Below are 20,348 nucleotides of genomic sequence, written 5' to 3'. Positions count from 1 at the left end.
GTTTTGAAAAACATTCCATCTACATTATGTTTCAATATTATGTCAGTGGGATTTTAATGGCGTAGTGTCCCATTACTTTTTTTCTGTCTCATGTTCATGGAAGCAGTGTTTGGGTTTTGACCCCACGCTGTAATTTTTAAATTTGTGCACCCAGACACTCCCTCCCAGAGGGTTCAATTCCTCCTTGGGACGGAAGATGAGGATGAGGAGCACATTCCTCACGACCTTTTCACGGAGATGGATGAGATCTTCATGAAGGAGGGAGAGGATTCTGAATGGCGGGAGAGCGCCAGGTATTTGAAGGATTTTCTATGGTGCTCATCCTCATTGAGATGACAGGCAAGATGCAGCCGATCCAAGATGACTTTGGATCAGAACTGTGGTCCTCTCGGAACTTGTCATCACCCAATCAAAGGGCACATTGTGACAAATGACCCTTCACATGCACATTCACACTTATGGACTGTTTGGAGTATTCCATCAACCAAACATGCACGTGAGAAAAAAGCTGGAGGAAACTCACTCAAGCACAACGAGAACATAATAATAATGTGTGAATAACGTCACACAAGAGGGACAAAATTCAAACCCACAACTTCAGACCTGTGGGACATATGTGCTAACCACGGGACCACTGTGCTGCCTCTCCTTGTAGGATAAAGGCATTGAGCCTTGCCGCGAATAACAAAAATCTGCAAGTCATTGGGAGTCTCCAAAAGTTTTATAATTGCCTATACATGCCTCGAGATGATAGCAAAGCACTACTTTTATATTCAACCGGGATTTGACCTGTTTAATAGACGCTTCGATTCTTACTTTTCAACAAACCATAAATACTCGGAACCAGGATTGCACAAGAAATTCCCAAAGCAGGATTTTTCTACCCGGGAAAGCTATGGCACCATCTGGTGGCCCGTGAAGGCGTTCCAGAAAAAGCAAAATACTGAATAGCCAAGTTTTTCAACGAATATCATGGTAGGTTGAAAAAAAAAAAAAAAACTCAATCGTAAAAGGCAAGGGACATGGAAATTTAACTTGAAATTTAATCATTATTAAATTAAATTAAAAAAAAAATTGGTGGCACAATGGAGCATCTTCTTAGAGCTTTGGCTTCACAGTTCTGGGGACCGGAGTTCAAATCCTGGCCCCACCCGTGTGGAGTTTGCATGCTCTCCCCGTGCCTGTGTGGGTTTTATCCAGGCATTCCGGTTTCCTCCCACATCCAAAAAACATGCATTAATTGGACACACCAAATTGCCCTTTTGTGAGATAGTGAGAACGGCTGGTTTTGTCTCTCAATGAGCCCTGCAATTGGCTGACAACCAGTTTAGGTAGTGCCCTGCCTCCTGCCTGTTGACAGTTGGGATAGGTTCCAGCATTTCCGCGACTCTTTTGAGGATGAGCAGCTCAGAAAATGGTCTATTCCACCATGCTGCGTTCACTCGCATTCTTTTACATATGCAACCTTGCCTAGCAAAGAAATGTGCAATTTATATTTGTATTTATATCACTATATATCATCATAAATATCATGCATTTACCTACAAAATTGAGACATCTTGTATTGACAGCTATGCCCTAACAAAAGGCAATACGTTGTGCTGCTAAATGAGTCAAAGCGAGAGAAGCAGCTATCAACGCGAAATGTGCGGTGCTTGAGCAGATGGCCCATCGGTTCCCCCCCCCCATCTACTGGCCTCTTATCGGTGCGACTGTGGTGGCAGGTGGCTGAAGTTTGAGGAGGACGTGGAAGACGGCGGAGAGCGCTGGAGTAAACCCTACGTGGCCACGCTGTCACTGCACAGCTTGTTCGAGTTGCGCAGCTGCATCATCAACGGCACCGTGCTGCTCGACATGAGGGCCGGCGCCATTGAGGAGATTGCAGGTATTGAAATTGTACCTTCGACCAAGGCCTACAAATCCATTGGAATGCTAGTTAAACATCCTGCAATACATTCAAGATACAGTTTTGGGATGTGCTGCTTGTGCCTTGAGTTCCTCATCTTTCTATGGCTTCTCATCTTCATCTGGAACTTCTCACCATGTCTTTATCCCCTCCTCATCTGTGTCTACATTTCTTTGCTTTGTCCTTATGCTCTCTATTTTTGTCTTCTTTTTATCTTCTCACATTCTGTCACTATCTTCTCTTTGGCTTTCTTTCTTGTCTTGTCTCTATCAATTGCCATCTTCTCATCTTTTTCTTTTTGTCATCTGTATCTGCTCATCTTGCTTTGTCCAGTTGTTTTCATTGTCATCTTTGTGGAAGTCTTATCATCTCTCGTTTTGTCGACATCTTTTTACCTTTCCTTGTTCACCTGCCTTTTCCTGGTGACCCTATGTATAGCTTAAATTTGCATCCAGGCAGAGTGGCAAGGTTGTGCTTTTGGCTAGGTAGACCCAATTAACGCACATTTGGCTAGGTAGACCCAATTAATGCACACAAAAGATTGAATTGACCTAGTAAGTGACTGGCAGATGGTCAGTGCCGTAAAACTAAAAGGATAACTTGGCTATCAGGAGCTGGACAACAACTGTGATTGATGGCAGGAAGGGCATCCAACCAGAGAACCTTTGCAACATTTACAAATGATTATATCTAAGACAAATATCATGAACAGGAGATCCTGGAAGATAAGCGCCAGGATGGCAAACTTCCATGTTTAGGAAAAAATAGCAAGAGGAAAAGAATAAATAATTTTTCTCTTTTGTGAAGATATGGTGTTGGACCATCAGGAGCTGTACTCGCCACTGGGCGACAAGCTCCGAAAGAAGGTGCATGAAGCGCTGCTGAGGCGACACAATCACCAGAATCAGAAGAAGCTGGCCAATCGCCTGCCTATTGTACGCTCACTCGCCGACATGGGTCGACGGACTTCAGATGTCCACCTGGACAAGAATGGTGAGGACAACACTAGACTCTTATCACCTCTCTCCTCCTACCACAGTATGGCCATTAAAGGCAAAATCCAGTGGTTTGCATTAACAATGTATCCAATAGGTCACGTAATATATACTGTATCTTGACAATGTAATGTTAAATCCTCTCTCATTTAATAGTGTTTTGAGAAGATTTTTATCGACAATACTGAATACTTCCGTACAGAGCGGCAGAGCCGTGAGCTGACTCCCCGCCGAGCTCCCTGCGTTAGACTTGACATCATTCCGCCCGAAGAACCATCCGAATATTCAACATCATTTACAGCCGAGCGGCAGACCTCGCTTGCGTGGGAGCAGGCTCATGGCTCCGCTGCTCGGTGGAGCTCAGCTCATGGCTCTGCATTATTTACAACCACAGGTTCAAATCTGCGTTGAAGTATTCCTCCGTCTTCCTGATCAACCAAGCGGCCGATCCGCTCACAGCCGTGCCGCTCACGGCTGTGTATGGAAGTATTCCTCCGTCTTCCCGATCAACCAAGCGGTGGAGAGCCACTCATGGCTGTGCCACTCACGGATGTGTCCCCGGCCGAACGAGCTCATGTGTCCGCTGCTCTGTATGGAAGTATTCCTCCATCTTCCCGATCAACCGATACTGCAATTTCTTCATCAGATGACGATAAATCCGAGAAATGCGCTGGGCATGAACGGTGTTCCATCTAATCGAGCGTTTGGAACGGCACGTAACACGTCACATACGCCCATGTAGGTCATGTGACTCACGAAAATGCCAGGGCCCCTGAAAATTCGGAATTGTCGATAAAAATCTTCTCATAATACTATTAAATGAGAGAGGATTTAACATCACAATGTCAAGATAGAGTACATATGACATGACCTATTGGATACTTTGTTAATGCAAATCATAGGATATCCCCTTTAAATATTCACAGTAGTTTAGAGTATCTGCATCATCCAGTTCGAGAACCAAAGTGAGAATAATCTGTTCTTCAATATCATCCAGGTCAGATGACATCGTCCCAGTCTCATTTAGCAGGTCCTGATGGGAAAGGGGATGTCACCAGAGAAAACAGCTCTATGGACTTGAGCAAGGTACCCAAGGACCGTTACACTGCAATGATAAAGTAAGGCGCATCGGGTCATTACATTCCACTCTGGGATCAAGAAAAATAGTCAACTGTAGAAAGGTTGCAGATATTTGTGGTGACAGTGGCGAAAGGTGGAGGTGGACAAAAACAAAAAAAAGTGTGGTTGGAGGGAGCTGATTGGTTGATGCAAGTTGGAGGACTGAAAAAAGCAGGTGGAGACCAAAACCAAACAAGCAGACAAGACATGAACATGGGACACAAGAAAACTTGACAAAATATGACAATAAAAAAACAAGCCAACCAAAAAAACAGATGATGGACAAACCGCATTCTGTAAACACATTTAAGCGAGCAAAAAAAAAAAAAAAACCAAAGCAACAACATCCCCCACAAAGACTTAAGAAAAGACACTTTTTGTAGTATTTCTTGGTGCCCGAGGCAGGAAACTGGCATAGAACATCACTTTGAAGAAATGAAAAGAAGACCAGCTCCTAGAGTTCTTGAAATAAGAGGCATGGTGTGCTTGCTTCAAGCTTTTTTTCACTGCCAGTTGAAGCTGAGTGTAAGTCAGCACATAAAATAGAAGAGAAATAACCACTGTACAGTTAAACATCAAAATGTTCAAGCAAACCATATAAATTTGCCTAACAAAGGTCAGCTAGCTTATTGCTAACTTATAATGCAAAGTTCGATAGAGGGGCTCAGAGAAATTAGCATTTATCTGCCAGTAATTAAAAACCTTCAAACACAACTACTTCAAAACACACATAGTGCAGCAACACATACAAACAGAGCATACACATACTCACAAGCACACACTCGTTCTGTTGTGTGGGAAGTGCAACATTTACGGAGTTAGTTGGCAACTTTCTTAACCACTTCCTTTTTTTTTTTTTTTTTTTTTTTTACAGTATTTACGTTACGTTGACCTCAGTGTTTCCCAGCATGTTGTGCCTTAACGTAGTACTACACTGAAGGCGCACTACTCTAAATTCAGACTTGCCTATTTACTGTAAAAAAAAACAATGCTCGAAAATGCATATTATAGTGATGGGGTGACTCATGAATTGTAATATCCCAGCAACAACAAAGTGATAAACCATCTGCGTTTCTCTACAACCGCACATTTCTAGGATCAACACAATTATGCACATCCTTTATCTGTTATGAGTTTATGGAATATTTACATGCCACATTTATTATCGTAACCCTGTTTTTATGGCTTGGCCGTGGTAGTATATGGAATAGGATTACAGTACAGCCAAACAAACGCTCACTGAAAATAATGCACAGGAGAACCAGACACAGAAATGACAAAGATAAAAAATAAAACAAATCCCTGATAAATCCTTTTCCACATAATGTACAGTATGGTACAGTACATGTCTGAGCCATTTTGGTCTCGGTCATAATGTGCATGTGTGTACATGCAATGTATCCACGTGTATATGTCGTAATCATTCACCTCAATTTGAACCGCCTTGCATAATAATCATTATCAACAATGCACTTGAAAACATTCTGGATTGTTCTGCTGCTTTGAGAGTGTGATAAAGAAACTAGCAACACTAGAGTTTCTGCTTGTTACTGCCACATAATTCTCGCTGAAAAATCAACACCTTCGCTCTGCCCACATTTGTTGCATCATTTATTTCCAAGGCACTGAAAAATAAATGGCAGATGCATTTATTTATTTGATTAATTTTTAAGCAAATCACATTCACATCATAATTGTGCCATCTTGAAAGCAACTTTTATGTTTTGGAGATTTTCGGAAATGTGTCACGAGAGAACGTAGAGAATGGTCCAAATAGTTCTTTGTGCTAAATTAACTTTTCATTTGTGGAACACAGTTTTGGTATGATATGTTATTTATCTTCTAGGATGTTATGTCTTTTGGATTTTAGTGTCATTCTGTGTAACAAAATAGCAACAACATTTTGATTCCTAATGCCCTGATTCAAAGTTAATATGTATGACATATAGCACACATAAAAATAGGTTATGGGGGAGTTCAAGTTCAAAGTAATAAATTAAAGGTGAAGAATGTTGAAGCGGCACTTGTATCCTTTGATTTTTCTGTGTGCAACCTTTGTTTTGAAATATTTTGGACACGCCTGTTCTTAATGATTGTATTGCACGTCGTCTTTCAGACGGGACTTCATTTTATGAAAAAAATCCCGCCGGGCGCTGAGGCGTGCAACGTTTTAGTAGGAGAGTTGGACTTTCTCAACAAGCCCGTGGTTGCCTTTGTGCGTCTTTCACCCGCCGCTCTTCTCAGTGGTCTGGCTGAGGTCCCCATCGCCACGAGGTTAGGATGTTAACACCCACCTGGACTTCAGCTGAGCTCCATCCAAGCTATAATGTGATGTTTTTGTGTTTGACATTAGGTTTCTGTTTATTCTCTTGGGACCTGCTGGAAGAGGCCCTCAGTACCACGAGATCGGACGGTCCATAGCGACGCTCATGACAGACGAGGTAAGGGCAGTTCTTTGAAACCATGTCTCTGGGTCTGGACACCGACCAACCGCATGCCATATTTGCATGAATTCACAATTGAGCAGAACTCAACGAGCTCCGAATGTGAGAGAACATTTCTCAGCATGACGCACAGCTCAGAGCTTTTATGACAAGCTTTTGGGGATTAGTCATCCCATTCTGTCCAGGATTTAGGCTGTTGTCCATCATCCGAGAGGACAAAATGGCTTTGACATATTCCAAAGTCTTTAATTCTTTCCCAAAAAAAAAGGTATTTATTATTCTTTTGTTAAGAGCACTGAGGTGAAGGTCAATAAAGGATCACATATGATGACATAATAGATGTCCTGTCTACTTAACAATTCGTGCTGTGATAAGAAAGAAGAGAGTCCGTGGCAGCCATCTTCATGACTCGGAGGTACTTGTGGGGTACCATCTCACCGCTATTCTGCGACACAGTGGTACATTTTCTTATGGGTTTAGTTCATTCCTTGATCAAGCTCAGAACTTTTTTCACTCGTATATCAAATCCGTTTGGCCCAATTGAAATGAATTAAAATGTCAATCATCTATTCCAGGTCCAGTTTTAATCAAGAAAAAATAACACCACATTGTATTGAAACACAATAAAAGATAATCTAAATTCATTTGATGGTGTGTAAATACTGTACTGTAGGAACTGTAGTATTTGTGTGTTGCATGTGTACCTTTAAGGAGTGTGGTGTAGTGAGTGATGTTAAGAGGAGTAATTAGATCGATTGCATGTGAGTGTCTGACCGTGAGTTGTGGCCTAAAGCAGCTCCTTGCAAGTGTTCTAATTTTTGACCACTTGTCCTGTTCATGAAAAGGCTAAACGTGCATCAGCGACCGTGGCTGTCCTTTCCAACATGAGGAGGGGGGGGATTACAGTACTTTTATTATTGTTGTACTGTATCTAACACTCGCTCGTGCCTCACCTTTTGGCTCACGACACAAAGCAAGAGCTCGGTATGTGACGAACTCATAAGTCAAGGTACCACAGAATTACGGTTCACTTTTTGTCACTCCCTCCTTTTTCAGGCTTTCATGTAGAACGTAGTTGTCACAGTTTGTCACGTACTGTCACTAAAGGTGGCAAAAAGATAGAGCGTAGGCATCCATTTGAAAGTCTTGGGTTTTTTTTTGTTTTTTTTTTTAAAAAGTAAAGAAGGTGGAACAGTGGGTCAGCTGGAAAGTGTTGGCCTCACAGTTCTGAGGTCTCCGGGTTCAATCCCAGCCCCGCCTGTGTGGAGTTTGCATGTTCTCCCAGTCCCTGCGTGGGTTTTCTCCGGGCACTCCGGTTTCCTCCCACATCCCAAAAACATGCAACATTAATTGGACACTCTAAATCGCCCCTATGTGTGATTGTGAGTGCGGGTGTTTGTCTCTATGTCCTCTGCAATTGGCTGGCAACCATTCCAGGGTGTACCCTGCCTCCTGCCCGTTAACAGCTGGGATAGGCTCCAGCACTCCTGCGACCCTCGTGAGGATAAGCGGCAAAGTAAATGGATGGATGGATGGATATGATGAGGTGATTAAAGATCTTTCTGGTTTCATAGTCATAGCGGCCCTCCGAGGGTAAACGTGGCGACAATGTGGGCTGCAACAAAAATCAGTTTGACATCCTTGCTTTAAGTGAAGCGTAATGTGTGCGGAAGCGCGATCCGTGCATAACTGAAGCATTGTCACTTTGCCGGTGTGGCAAAAGATAAAGTGATTAAAGACAGCAGGAGCGGAGATTACCGCAATAAGTCAAGAAGAATTTTTTTTCCTCCATTTCTGTGCTACCTCGAGTTGTCCGAAAAAGTCTGGACAGCAGTGTGAAATAAAAACACCCTGAAAAAAATGAAACATAAAATTACAGCAGAAGTGTACGGCAATCAGATGACATTAATTAGCCCCATCCACTTGACATTTATTTTTAGGTTTTCCATGACGTAGCATATAAAGCTAAGGACCGAAACGATCTGATTGCTGGGATTGATGAATTCCTTGATCAAGTGACAGTCTTGCCTCCAGGAGAGTGGGATCCATCCATTAGAATAGAACCACCTAAAAATGTACCTTCTCAAGTAAGTATGATGTTTTTTTTCTTATTGTAGGATGGTATTGTGGTAATGGAAACAGGCACAATGCGCTTTCTTTTAAAGGGAAATTCCGGCAAGCTCCGCTGAGCTAATGCTAGCGCTCGCTCGTCAGACTCCGCGTCATTCCCATCCAAAGAACCATCTGAATATTCAACATTATTTACAGCCACAGTTTGAAATCTGTATGGAAGTATTCCTCCGTCTTCCCGATCAACCGATACTGCTATTTCTTCATCAGATGAAGATAAATTCGAAAAATCGGCGCTGGGCGTAATGGTGTCCCATGTAATTGAGCCTTTAGTGCGGCTCCTCATACGTCACATCCGCGCACGTAGGTCATGTGACTTGCCAAAATTCGTAATTGTCGATAAAAATCTTCTCAAAACACCATTAAATAAGAGAGGATTAACATTACATTGTCAAGATTCAGTACATATTACGTGACCTATTGGATACATTGTTGATCCAAACCATCGCAATTTCCCTTTAAATAAGCTAAATGTCACAGGTTTCCACCAATCTTTACATTCTCTGAATTATTGTTCGTTGTCAGGACAACGTTCCTGGTTTTAAAGGAAGATGTTCCAAGATGTTAGGATATAGCTGGTATCAAAATATCAAATTGGTAGGAAGAATAGTCGAGATGGCCCTCTTCAAAGAGGAATTTCCATCCCATCCAAAAGTAATTTGAAGCCATTTCAAACCAGAACTGTTTTACATGAGCAGTAAGGTATCTTGATATACTTGAATTCCCGGATGAGCAAATACCAGTGTTAGTACCTCATAGTACCTGCATTTGCCAGTGGAAACTTGTAAAGAATGATTTCACATGATAGCCAAGAGATGTTGCACAAGGAACAAGGTCAAGCACTTTATTTCTCAAAAGATTTCCAGTTGTCAATATTTACTTAGACAACATTGAATAATGGTTGGGTGAAAACAAATTTCTTCTTACTTTATTTTAAACCCCGCTCATGTGTTTGTTGAACAGGAGAAGAGGAAGAAAAATGCCAATCTACCAAATGACTTAGCTGAGGTCAATGAAGAGGAGCATGAAGGTCATGGAGGTCCTGAACTGCAACGCACGGGGAAGTAAGTCAGTTCAAGAAAGCTCACGTTGTTGGATTTCAGATCTCCTTTTTCCTTCTGGAATTGTCTCCACAACAATACATTGTTTTATATTCCCAGATGGTTTGGTGGTCTCATTCTCGACATCAAGCGAAAAGCCCCCCACTACCTATCTGACTACACTGATGCATTCAGTTTGCAGTGCGTGGCCTCTTTCCTGTTCCTCTATTGTGCCTGCATGTCCCCTGTCATCACCTTTGGAGGACTTCTGGGCGAGGCGACCGAAGGACGCATAGTAAAGTTCTCGCTATTTTCATCTTCATGTTTGACAATGAGACACTGCACTCGAGATGGCCATTGGACTAAATGTTTTTAAAGGACTATGAGGACAATTATCAATCAGTTATTCAATTGATTGTTGGGAGAATCTGACTAAATGTTCTGAAGTCTGTTTCCATACCAGCACGTTATCAACGCAGTTAACAAATAGGGTAGCACTATGTGGTGCACCGTGGACCATGTGGCTAGTGATTCTTCCTCCCAAGCAAAGGTTCTGGTTTCAATTCTCTAATCTTCCCATATGGAGTTTGCATGCTCTCCTCGTGCTTCTGTTGGTTTTTCTGCCAAAAACTACCTGAACATTAGGTTCATTCGACTGTAAAATGTCCATAGTCATGCATGAGTGTTGTTTGTCCATTGGGCCCTGTGATTTACTAGTGACCAATCCAAGGTGTACCACACTTATAGCTCCAAGTCCACTGGATGAATGGGTAGTGGGTGGTAGATTGGTCGTATGGATGGGTAGAAGGATAGAGGAGCAGATGGATAGACAGATGGGTGGATAGGCAGATGGTGGATGGATGTGTATATATATGGTTGGCTGGATGAGTGAATGGACAGATGGATGGATAAATGCTTAGATGGATTGGAAGCATGTGGATGGACAAATGGATCAACAAAAGCTGTACAATGATGGATGGGAGGATCTGTGGTACCTGGATAAGTGGGTGGGGAGAGGGATGGATGGAGGGATCGGTGGGTGTTTTTGTGGATGGATGGAGGGGTGGCTGTATCGAGGGACACATGGACAGTGAGTTGATGAACGATAACATGATGGACGGATGGATGGATGTAAGGGTGGGTGAGTGTCTATTTGAATATATGGACTGGTAATCTTATGCTATTAAATAACCGAAGACATTTACAAGACTATGTGCTGCTTGTTGAAGCAATTTTATTGATCACTGGGCATCCCTAAATTGCATCATAGGGAACACTGTATATTGTTTTGTAATTACAGTGGCTGGTTTATTTGCACTGTCCTTTTGTATTCTCCAGAGTGCAATTGAGTCCCTGTTCGGGGCCTCGTTGACGGGAATAGCCTATTCCTTGTTTGCCGGGCAGCCGCTCACCATTCTGGGCAGCACGGGCCCAGTGCTTGTATTTGAAAAGATACTGTTCAAATTCTGCAAGTATGTATTGATTTTAGTGCAAATGAACTCACTAATCATCTCACCGAATATCCGTTAAAATGGAAACTCTAACGACGCAATGTGATTTTGGCTCCGCGTCCCGGCAGGGAGTACGACCTGTCCTATCTGTCCCTGAGAACCTGCATCGGTCTGTGGACGGCTTTCCTGTGCATCGTGCTGGTGGCTACAGACGCCAGTTCCCTGGTGTGTTACATCACTCGATTTACGGAGGAAGCCTTCGCGTCGCTCATATGCATCATCTTCATTTACGAGGCCTTGGAGAAACTGGTCTACTTGGGAGACTACTATCCCTTTAACAAGAACAACAACCTGAACAAACTCAGTTTATACTCGTAGGTGGACAGTCACTCTCACATAATAGCAAAAGAACATGAGAAAAGTGTAATTACTGTACACTTCTTGGAAGACCTGTAAATCAGGCACAGATGCGGGATTATTTTCACACCCAGATGTTTATGTGCGTTCCCAGATGTTCATGCGTTGAGCCTTCTGACCCCACCAATGGCACCCTAAAATATTGGGAATTCAATAACATCACTCCATCTGAGATATACTGGGAGGCGTTGGAGGTCAAGGTACAATCCCCCCCCCCCCAATTTCTGGGGGTAAAAAACATGCAGAAAATACAAAATTCACAGTTGTATTTTTTTCACCTTAAAGTGGCATGCTCATCCAGATTGAGAACAGAGGAGATTAAGGGCATGTGGGCAGGATTATATTGGATTATTGACTGCAAATCACCGCCAAATTGCATCTTTTCTTACTCACTGTTTCCCGCGGACATGGATGCTCATAAAGCCAACGTGAAAACTTATATCTGATTCATTGGTAATCATAAACTCGCATTTGATCTTCTTATCTTTTTTTCCAGGACTGCTTTGAAAAGCGGGGCGAGTTTGTGGGCAGCGCCTGCGGTCCAAACGGACCTTACGTCCCAGACGTTCTCTTCTGGTGCGTCATTCTCTTCTTCTCCACCGTCTTCATGTCCTCGTTCCTCAAGGAGTTCAAGTTCAGCAGTTACTTCCCCACAAAGGTACATTACACATAATCCATGGTCAGAGCATGAATACTTTACTGCTTTATGGGGTGAAGCAATGTTGCATCCTAGTGGATTCGTGCTAGTACTACAACATTAAAGATTAAACCAGTGGTCACCAACCTTTTAATTTGTGCTACAAAGCGGTTTTGTTAATTACTGTATTCAATATTTTATAAATACTATGGCATATTAAACAAATAAAAACAGCATTATATTTTGACAGCAATCTCAACTCAGTTTACAGCAACAGCATTTGAGCATTATTATTTCTGTATGGATTTTATAATGAATAATCATTTAATTAATTGTTTCATATGTATGTGTTGTATTTTATAATTAGTAATAATTTAATTCATTGTTTTATTCATTAATAATTATGTATGTCTGCTGCTACCTTAATGCTAAAACATAATAGAAATGCCATTGGCAAATTGCATACTTGAACACAATGGTGCGGCAACACATGTAGACGGCAGTTACATTCACATGCTCTTAATCCTTTGAGAAAATGACAAATATTAGATGTTTACTGGACTACACGACCTCTTTTGGTGTCTGCATGTCTGTATTATACTGCCTCCAGGTGGCCAAATCATGCACACCAGAAGGAGTCGGGATGATTTGATATTTCCTATAGACTGGGACATATTATTGGCAATTCTATTTCAATTTCTTCTTTTCATTTGAGCTTTTTCCCTTTTCAAATATTTTTTTTCCCAAAGATGAGCTTGTGAGCTAACATTTTTTACTTCTGTAATCACCTAACCCAGCTCTGTGGTTTGATAAATGTACTGAGGCACGTTTAAAACATACAATATTAACACACATTGAGTTTTCATCTTGTTGTATAAATACATCAATATCAAATAATTTTCTTCCATCAGGTGAGATCCAGCATTAGTGATTTTGCTGTTTTCATCACCATCTTCACCATGGTCCTGGTTGACTACTCCCTAGGGGTCCCCTCTCCAAAACTGAAGGTTCCAAGTGTTTTTAAGGTGAGTCAGTGAGGCTAATAGATACCATTCATCCATTTTCCATCCATCCATTTTCTTAGCCGCTTATCCTCACAAGGGTCGCAGGAGGGCTGGAGCCTATCCTAGGTGTCAACGGGCAGGAGGCAGGGTACACCCTGAACTGGTTGCCAGCCAATAGCAGGGAACATATACCCACCCATTTGCACTCACCATCACACCTTGGGGCAATTTAGAGTGTCCAATTAATGTTGCATGTTTTTGGGATGTGAGTGGAAACCAGAGTGCCCGGAGAAAACCCACGCAGGTTGGATCAGCTGGAAAGCGTTGGCCTCACAGTTCTGAGGACCCAAGTTCGACCCCGGCCCCGTCTGTGTGGAGTTTGTATGTTGTCCCCGTGCCTGCATGGGTTTTCTCCGGGCACTCCGGTTTCCTCCCACGTCCCAAAAACATTCAACATTAATTGGACACTCTAAATTGGCCACAGGTGTGATTGTGAGTGCGACTGTTGTCTGTCTCCATGTGCCCTGCAATTGGCTGGCAACCAGTCCAGGGTGTACTCCGCCTCCTGTCCGTCGACAGCTGGGATAGGCTCCAGCACTCCCCACGACCCTTGTGTGGATAAGTGGCTAAGAAAATGGATGGATGGATAGGAAAAATATAGATAATTACAATTATCAATCTTATAAGACTACCAATTGATGGCCAATTTTTTAGGACTCCATTTTAATGTGTTTTATGAAGACTTTCTGTCAAGATTTAGACTGACGACTTGACATTATGGATATCAGCAGAACATGAACAGCTAATAATAGCGGACAAGTCAATCAAGCTCATGTTCAACCAATGCTCACAATTCCAGCCAACCAGAGATGATCGAGGCTGGTTCATCAACCCACTGGGGCCCAACCCCTGGTGGACCGTCGTCATCACGCTGTTTCCAGCTCTGCTGTGCACTATCCTCATCTTCATGGACCAGCAGATTACAGCTGTCATCATCAACAGGAAGGAGCACAAGCTTAAGGTACCGCTCAGGTTTTGGACTCAATTATTTATGGGCTAGGGGTCTGGTTTTGCAATGAAACAACACCAAAGATATTTTTTCAACAAAATTGCTTCATTTGTGTTAACCTAGAAAACCCTAGATTAAAATCATTATCTTTAATTCGGAATCAGAAATAATAATTAAAAAAAATCCAACAAATTTCATTCAAGTCCCCCAAAAATTGAAGATGTTTGGTTTTGTAAAAGTATTTGAGTGATCCACATTATTCGTGTGATTTGTACATACCACTAGAAAGAAACATGATTCAGATTATGATTCAGGGTACATTATTGAGAAATTGTGGAGTAAAATGAAATTAAAGATTAAAATATATACATTATGTCACTCATTTTTTTCAGAGCACAAACTACAAACCAACACGACAACAAATAAACAAACAAACAAACAATCCCCAGAAAGAAGCCCAGACTTCATTCCATATTACTCTTAGGGTTAATAGAGTGTGGTTTAGCATATTTTTCATCATCTATATAAACAAATAAAAAGATTTCTATCAGTCATATTAACGCATTTTTCATGCTCACGTCAACACAAAATAAAGCAAACTACACACATACTCAATGTCGGACCACATTTGAGCATTTCTTTTTTTGCCCATTGCGATCAAAGTTAGTCAAGGTAAGTAAGAAAAAGTGTAAAAAGTGTACGATGAAGATGAGGGCAATATTAGCTAAATTGTAGCCCTTTTCAAATCGTCAAAAAGTGGTCGATTTTTGTGCCGATTTTTGACCGTTTTCTTTTTCACACATCAATACATTACAAAAAAGATAAATATAATGACATTCAAACAAAATAAGCTGCTTTTTGTCTTTTGTCGCAAAGTTAAGCAAATACTAAAGGAACTACTATTATAAAACAATTCTGGCATTTAATGCATATCTTTATTGTTCTACCATGTAGTGTTGTAGGGTTTAAGGGAACCAAAAATAAGTTGTTTTAGACATTACATATGTGTTTTTTTTTTTCAATTATTCGGCTGATTAATTGATTATTGGGATTTTACTCTGGAAAATATCATCATACAGTTACAATCTTTTCACAGGTCCCACATTAGATTGTACTAAATTGGACATTTTGCTGATTGTGACCCACCAAGAATAAATCAGCAAGCAAAAAAAATTTCTGTGGTGATTGACCCCCTCAACCTCCACCCCTGTAGAAAGGCTGCGGATACCACTTGGATCTGTTCATGGTGGGCGTGATGCTCGGCGTGTGCTCCCTGATGGGCTTGCCGTGGTTCGTGGCAGCCACCGTCCTCTCCATCACGCACGTCAACAGCCTGAAGTTGGAGTCGCAGTGCTCGGCGCCCGGCGAGCAGCCCAAGTTCCTGGGCATCAGGGAGCAACGTTTCACCGGGCTCATGATTTTCGTGCTCATGGGCTGCTCCGTCTTCATGACATCTGTGCTCAAGGTCACATATTCAATCCCTGGCTCTACATTTTGTTCCTACTAAGAATTTAGTCATGAAAAAAGTAGACCTTTTGCAGTTATGTTATTTGTATTATGATTAATATGATCCATGTACAAAAAAATCAGCAATTTCTGACTCCATCTATTGACACCTTTTTGAGATGCAAGAATTCATCGCGCCAGAAGATAAGCAACCGATCAGAGAAGGAAGGCGTGTTAATCATTAGTCGCTTAGGGGCACCCGAGCGGCCTTGCAAAAAACAAAAATTCTAATTAAAGTCACACCTTCTGTCCCTAATTGGTTGTTTTTCTTGTGCAGTGGCACAAAACTGGGCCAGAGAGAGCGTTTTTTTTTTTCCACAGATCATATTTATCATGTTCTTCTGTCAAGCCATATTGACTGTTTTAACAAATTAAGATGACTGCTTTTTTCTCTTTTTTTTGAAAATTGCAAATATACCCTTCAAGTAAAACAAACAAACAAACAAAAAAAAAATAACCAGACTGAAATTAAGATAAGTACAAAAGCACAATGCTCGTTTTGACAAAACTGTCGTGATCCTGCCGCTCCAACACGAGCTGTGCCGGTGCCTGCGCGGGTGCGCTGATTGGGAGGTGCACACCTGCGTCTCATGCGGGCTGATTAGTCTGTGTATTTATATCACCCCGATGACGATTGGTCCCCGCCAGTTCGTTGAGCTTCATGTCCTGTTTGAGTGCTCCGGTATCCCTGATCGTCAACCTGTGTGTACCGACCTTCGCCTGTTCTCTGACCAACCTTGTAAGCCTGACTCCTTCGATACTTCTGCCTGCTTTGATTGTTCCTCTCTGTACCAACTCCTGCCTGCCCGCTCACCTGCTCTCTTCGCCCGACGTCCCAACTACCGTTGCTGCACCGGACTGCCTGCTCGATCCCCGACCCCGGCATACAATAAACATTTCTCCCTGAACTACCTTGCATCGTCCGAGTCCTGCATTTGGGTCCTACCCCCGTTCCGATGGGACGTGACAAAGACAGCACAACTGACTATCTATCTATCTATCTATCTATCTATCTACTAGAGAGCTAGCTAGCTAGTATGTGTTTTTTTTTTTTTTTTTTTTGGGTCAGACTAGACTGGACATTTTTTTTAACTGACATCACAGCACATCATTCTTGAAGGTGACTCTGTATTGTAGATGAGGCCATGGATCAGGAATATCTAGATAGGGTGGGGGGTGCAATGACCCATTTAGTGCTGCTTCTCGCATAATTATACTTATTGCTGTGGAACTATTGTCTTGGATTGCGTCAAATTGCGCAAATGCACGTTGTTAATGTCCATAAAATATTTGTTTGTTGTCCTTCAGTTCATTCCCATGCCAGTGCTGTATGGTGTATTTCTCTATATGGGAGCATCTTCTCTCCGAGGAATACAGGTATATCCCCAAATTTTACCCAGAAATTCATATATATATAACTCCAAATTGACTTTGCTATTTCTATATTTTGTTGCATACTTACCTCGATCTTTCCATTTAAACTGCTAATTAGACATCCATTGGCCACTGGACTACCTGCCATCATTGAATATACTGAAACAGTTTTGTCCTCTCCAGTTCTTTGACCGTCTCACACTGTTGGGCATGCCAGCCAAGCACCAGCCAGATTTCATCTACCTGCGTCACGTACCCCTGAGGAAGGTACATTTGTTCACTTTCATCCAGCTCAGCTGTTTGATTCTTCTGTGGATCATCAAGACCTCCAAGGCCGCCATTGTCTTCCCCATGATGGTGCGTACATGACAAAGCATAATCTGATTATTCTGACTGAAGAATGGTGGCCTTTAAGTGTCAGACAGGGCATACTATGAAAAAAAGGCCTCGCTTATTAAAGCCATATTTGTACTGGGATTTTAGATAACACGCTAACGAAATGTCATTACACTGCTTGCTTTGATTTGACTTCAAAACACAAACACGAGATACAAAACACTGTATGATCTCAACTCAACATACTTCGCGACAAGTTGCAGGTTGGCACATAGGGAAAAGTTTTTCAAAGAAATCCATCCATCCATTTTTTTTGCCACTTATCCTCACGAGGGTCGCAGGGAGTGCTGGAGCCTATCCCAGCTGTCAACAGGCAGGAGGTGGGGTACACCCTGAACTGGTTGCCAGCCAATCGCAGGTCACATGGAGACAAACAGCCGCACTCACAATCACACCTAGGGGGAATTTTAGAATGTCCAATTAATGTTGCATGTTTTTGGAATGTGAGTGGAAACAGGAGTTCCCAGAGGAAACCCACACAGGCATGGGGAGAACATGCGAACTCCACACAGGCGGGTCTGGGATTGAACGCGGGACCTCAGAACTGTGAGGCCAACGCTTTACCAGCTGATCCACCGTGCCGTGGCTCTGAGCCTATCCCAGTTTAAGTTGACTGTCAAACTACAACACAAATTAACAGGAATTACATATTGGGTGTTTAAAACAAGTCAGCTAGCATAAATCTAACACAAAATGGGAAATGCCATAGATGGCCTAATGAATAGCATCGCTGTTGTGGTGTTAAAACCTTTTTAAGCAATGGATGTTTGAACACAAATGATGGAGCAACACACGTAGAGACATATTATTATAATATCCACAGACATATTCTTTATCCTCTGAGAAGAAAGTCTAATACTATGACTTACCGAGGAGCGTGAACTGTCCGTCTCATTTATGTCCCTATGTCAGTATTCCACTCCTTCCACGTGGTCAACGTGCACACATAAAAAGGAGCAGCACAATGTTCATTAAATTGAAGCAAAAACGGTGTTGTACACATTCTATTTATTTATAATTACTGAATGGATTTTTTTGGGTCGGGGGTACAGTATAATATAGATTTTTTTTTTTTTCCTTTACTTTCATTTCTCCTCAGGTGTTGGCTCTGGTGTTCATCAGGAAACTGATGGACTGCATCTTCTCCAAGAGAGAGCTGAGCTGGTTGGATGACCTCATGCCAGAGAGCAAGAAGAAGAAGCTGGAGGATGCTGAGGAGGTTGCTGCATTTGCCTGATTTGCCTGTGTGGTTGCTAATTGTTTCACTTGTCAATTAAGTTTTTATCAATTTTCAGGAGGAAGAACAGAGCATCCTGGCAGAGGATGAAGGCGTAGTGCAAGTGCCAAAGGAGGGATGCATGTGAGCACAATTTCCACATTGCATTTCCATATCACCGGTTTATTATTTCCTTACATTTATATGCAGTCATGGAGCCAATCATTAGACCAACCTTGGTTCTTCAATTTCTTGTTCATTTTAATGCCTGATACCATTAAAGATATATCACTATTGAGGAAAAAAATGAAACGGGCTAGGCATTAACTCTTAAATTAAACTCTTATGAGATATTTTTGTTGTCATCATTGTACTTGTGAAAAAATATGAATCTTTACTTGTACCAGGCATTAAAAAAGAACAAAACACTGAAAGTGGTCTATTTATTTTTCTCCCGAGTGTATGTTGGTTCATCCCTTATATTTCGCAGAGGATTACCCGTCATCAACATCACAGATGAGATGTCCAAAGGTTCTTTTGGAAACAGTTGGAACGCCACAAGCTAGGACATTTGCAAAAGGGTTAACATGTTACGGTAAGATCAACAGATTAACAGTATACTGAAACTGGAATGTACTGTAGATATTGTGGTTCAACTTGCAGTGACAAATAGCTAACTTACTGTTGAGCCACTGTTGACGATTGTATTTTGATTATTATTATTTTTTTTTTTACACAAACTAAGCTATACCATTGTGCCTGGCTCAAATGCCGAGTAGCAAGTAGCTCTGGGAAACCAGTAACCATAGTGACTGGTGAACAAAACAATTAATATGAAAATTCAATGTCTTATTTCTCATTTCTGCTGTCAGGTGAACACAAAATGAGGATCTGTGAGGGCACAGGACAGAACAGGACAGGACAGCGGAACGTGCTTGTCTCTGAGCTGTCTTGGTGTTTTTTTTTTTATGTTTGTTTTTTTTTAATTTATTCATTTAATTTTTTTCTATCAGTAGCCCTTCAAATCCTCTTGTAATCTGTGTAAGTGAATCATCATAAGAAACCATGTGAGGAACTCTCATTGTCTCATGTTCAAGCTGTGTTGAGGTCAAACTGACCTTTGCATTTATTTTGTATTATAGTTTGGTTGTTTGCCTATATCTGTTTTTCTTAGGTGTCCTCAGATATTTATAAAAAGGGACAAAAGCCATAATGCATGATGAAAGTGATGGCAACGGTTACTGTATGTGCAGACCATATTGTAACTTGTCATACTTCTCATACCCTAAAGTAGATGGTTCTATATTTTGTGTGGTATAATTTATATATTTGCTAAAAACATCTAATATTTAATCAATAAACTGTAAATAATATGGTAATAGTTCACTGTTAATATGCAGTCATTCTTGTGTGTCAGATATGTAAAATTTCAATCATTGATCATAAATTAATGCACCTGAAACATGACTCGATCAATTTTTTGGGTTATTTTATTCTGAATATTTTTCAGAGCACGGCTGTTGGTCTTTGTGGACCACCACGTGTGCTTTTAAAATTTTCCAATTTGAAATGTTGACAGGTAGCCTGCCTGCATCCACTTTTGGTAGTGCTTGTCCACATAAAGGTCATGGTCAAGGTCATCTGAATTTGGGCTGCGACTCCGTTGGAGGACTAACAAAGCATCTGACACATTTCTGTTTTGAA

General features: G+C 41.6%; 1 protein-coding gene across 1 annotated transcript in view; it reads left to right on the top strand.

Moving 5' to 3' along the window:
* slc4a10b (solute carrier family 4 member 10b) overlaps positions 1–20,038 on the top strand; it is a 32,873-nt gene extending 12,835 nt beyond the window's left edge. Inside the window, exons 12-33 of the mRNA XM_061842251.1 lie at positions 155–293; positions 1,725–1,885; positions 2,714–2,899; positions 3,899–3,987; positions 6,137–6,294; positions 6,374–6,461; positions 8,405–8,551; positions 9,558–9,658; positions 9,755–9,929; positions 10,973–11,106; positions 11,214–11,459; positions 11,597–11,702; positions 11,999–12,160; positions 13,051–13,164; positions 14,003–14,164; positions 15,366–15,617; positions 16,967–17,035; positions 17,216–17,389; positions 18,528–18,647; positions 18,724–18,788; positions 19,135–19,239; positions 19,517–20,038. Of these exons, the coding sequence (XP_061698235.1) occupies positions 155–293; positions 1,725–1,885; positions 2,714–2,899; positions 3,899–3,987; positions 6,137–6,294; positions 6,374–6,461; positions 8,405–8,551; positions 9,558–9,658; positions 9,755–9,929; positions 10,973–11,106; positions 11,214–11,459; positions 11,597–11,702; positions 11,999–12,160; positions 13,051–13,164; positions 14,003–14,164; positions 15,366–15,617; positions 16,967–17,035; positions 17,216–17,389; positions 18,528–18,647; positions 18,724–18,788; positions 19,135–19,210 (2,924 nt within the window). The 3' untranslated portion in view covers positions 19,211–19,239; positions 19,517–20,038. The remainder of the gene's footprint in view (positions 1–154; positions 294–1,724; positions 1,886–2,713; positions 2,900–3,898; positions 3,988–6,136; positions 6,295–6,373; positions 6,462–8,404; positions 8,552–9,557; positions 9,659–9,754; positions 9,930–10,972; positions 11,107–11,213; positions 11,460–11,596; positions 11,703–11,998; positions 12,161–13,050; positions 13,165–14,002; positions 14,165–15,365; positions 15,618–16,966; positions 17,036–17,215; positions 17,390–18,527; positions 18,648–18,723; positions 18,789–19,134; positions 19,240–19,516) is intronic.
* Positions 20,039–20,348: the final 310 nt, after the last annotated feature.

The sequence above is a fragment of the Syngnathoides biaculeatus genome, chromosome 14, assembly GCF_019802595.1.
Source record: "Syngnathoides biaculeatus isolate LvHL_M chromosome 14, ASM1980259v1, whole genome shotgun sequence".
NCBI classification, from domain to species: domain Eukaryota; kingdom Metazoa; phylum Chordata; class Actinopteri; order Syngnathiformes; family Syngnathidae; genus Syngnathoides; species Syngnathoides biaculeatus.
Note: the sequence above shows the minus strand (reverse complement) of the source record. Positions and strands in the feature narration are given on the sequence as shown.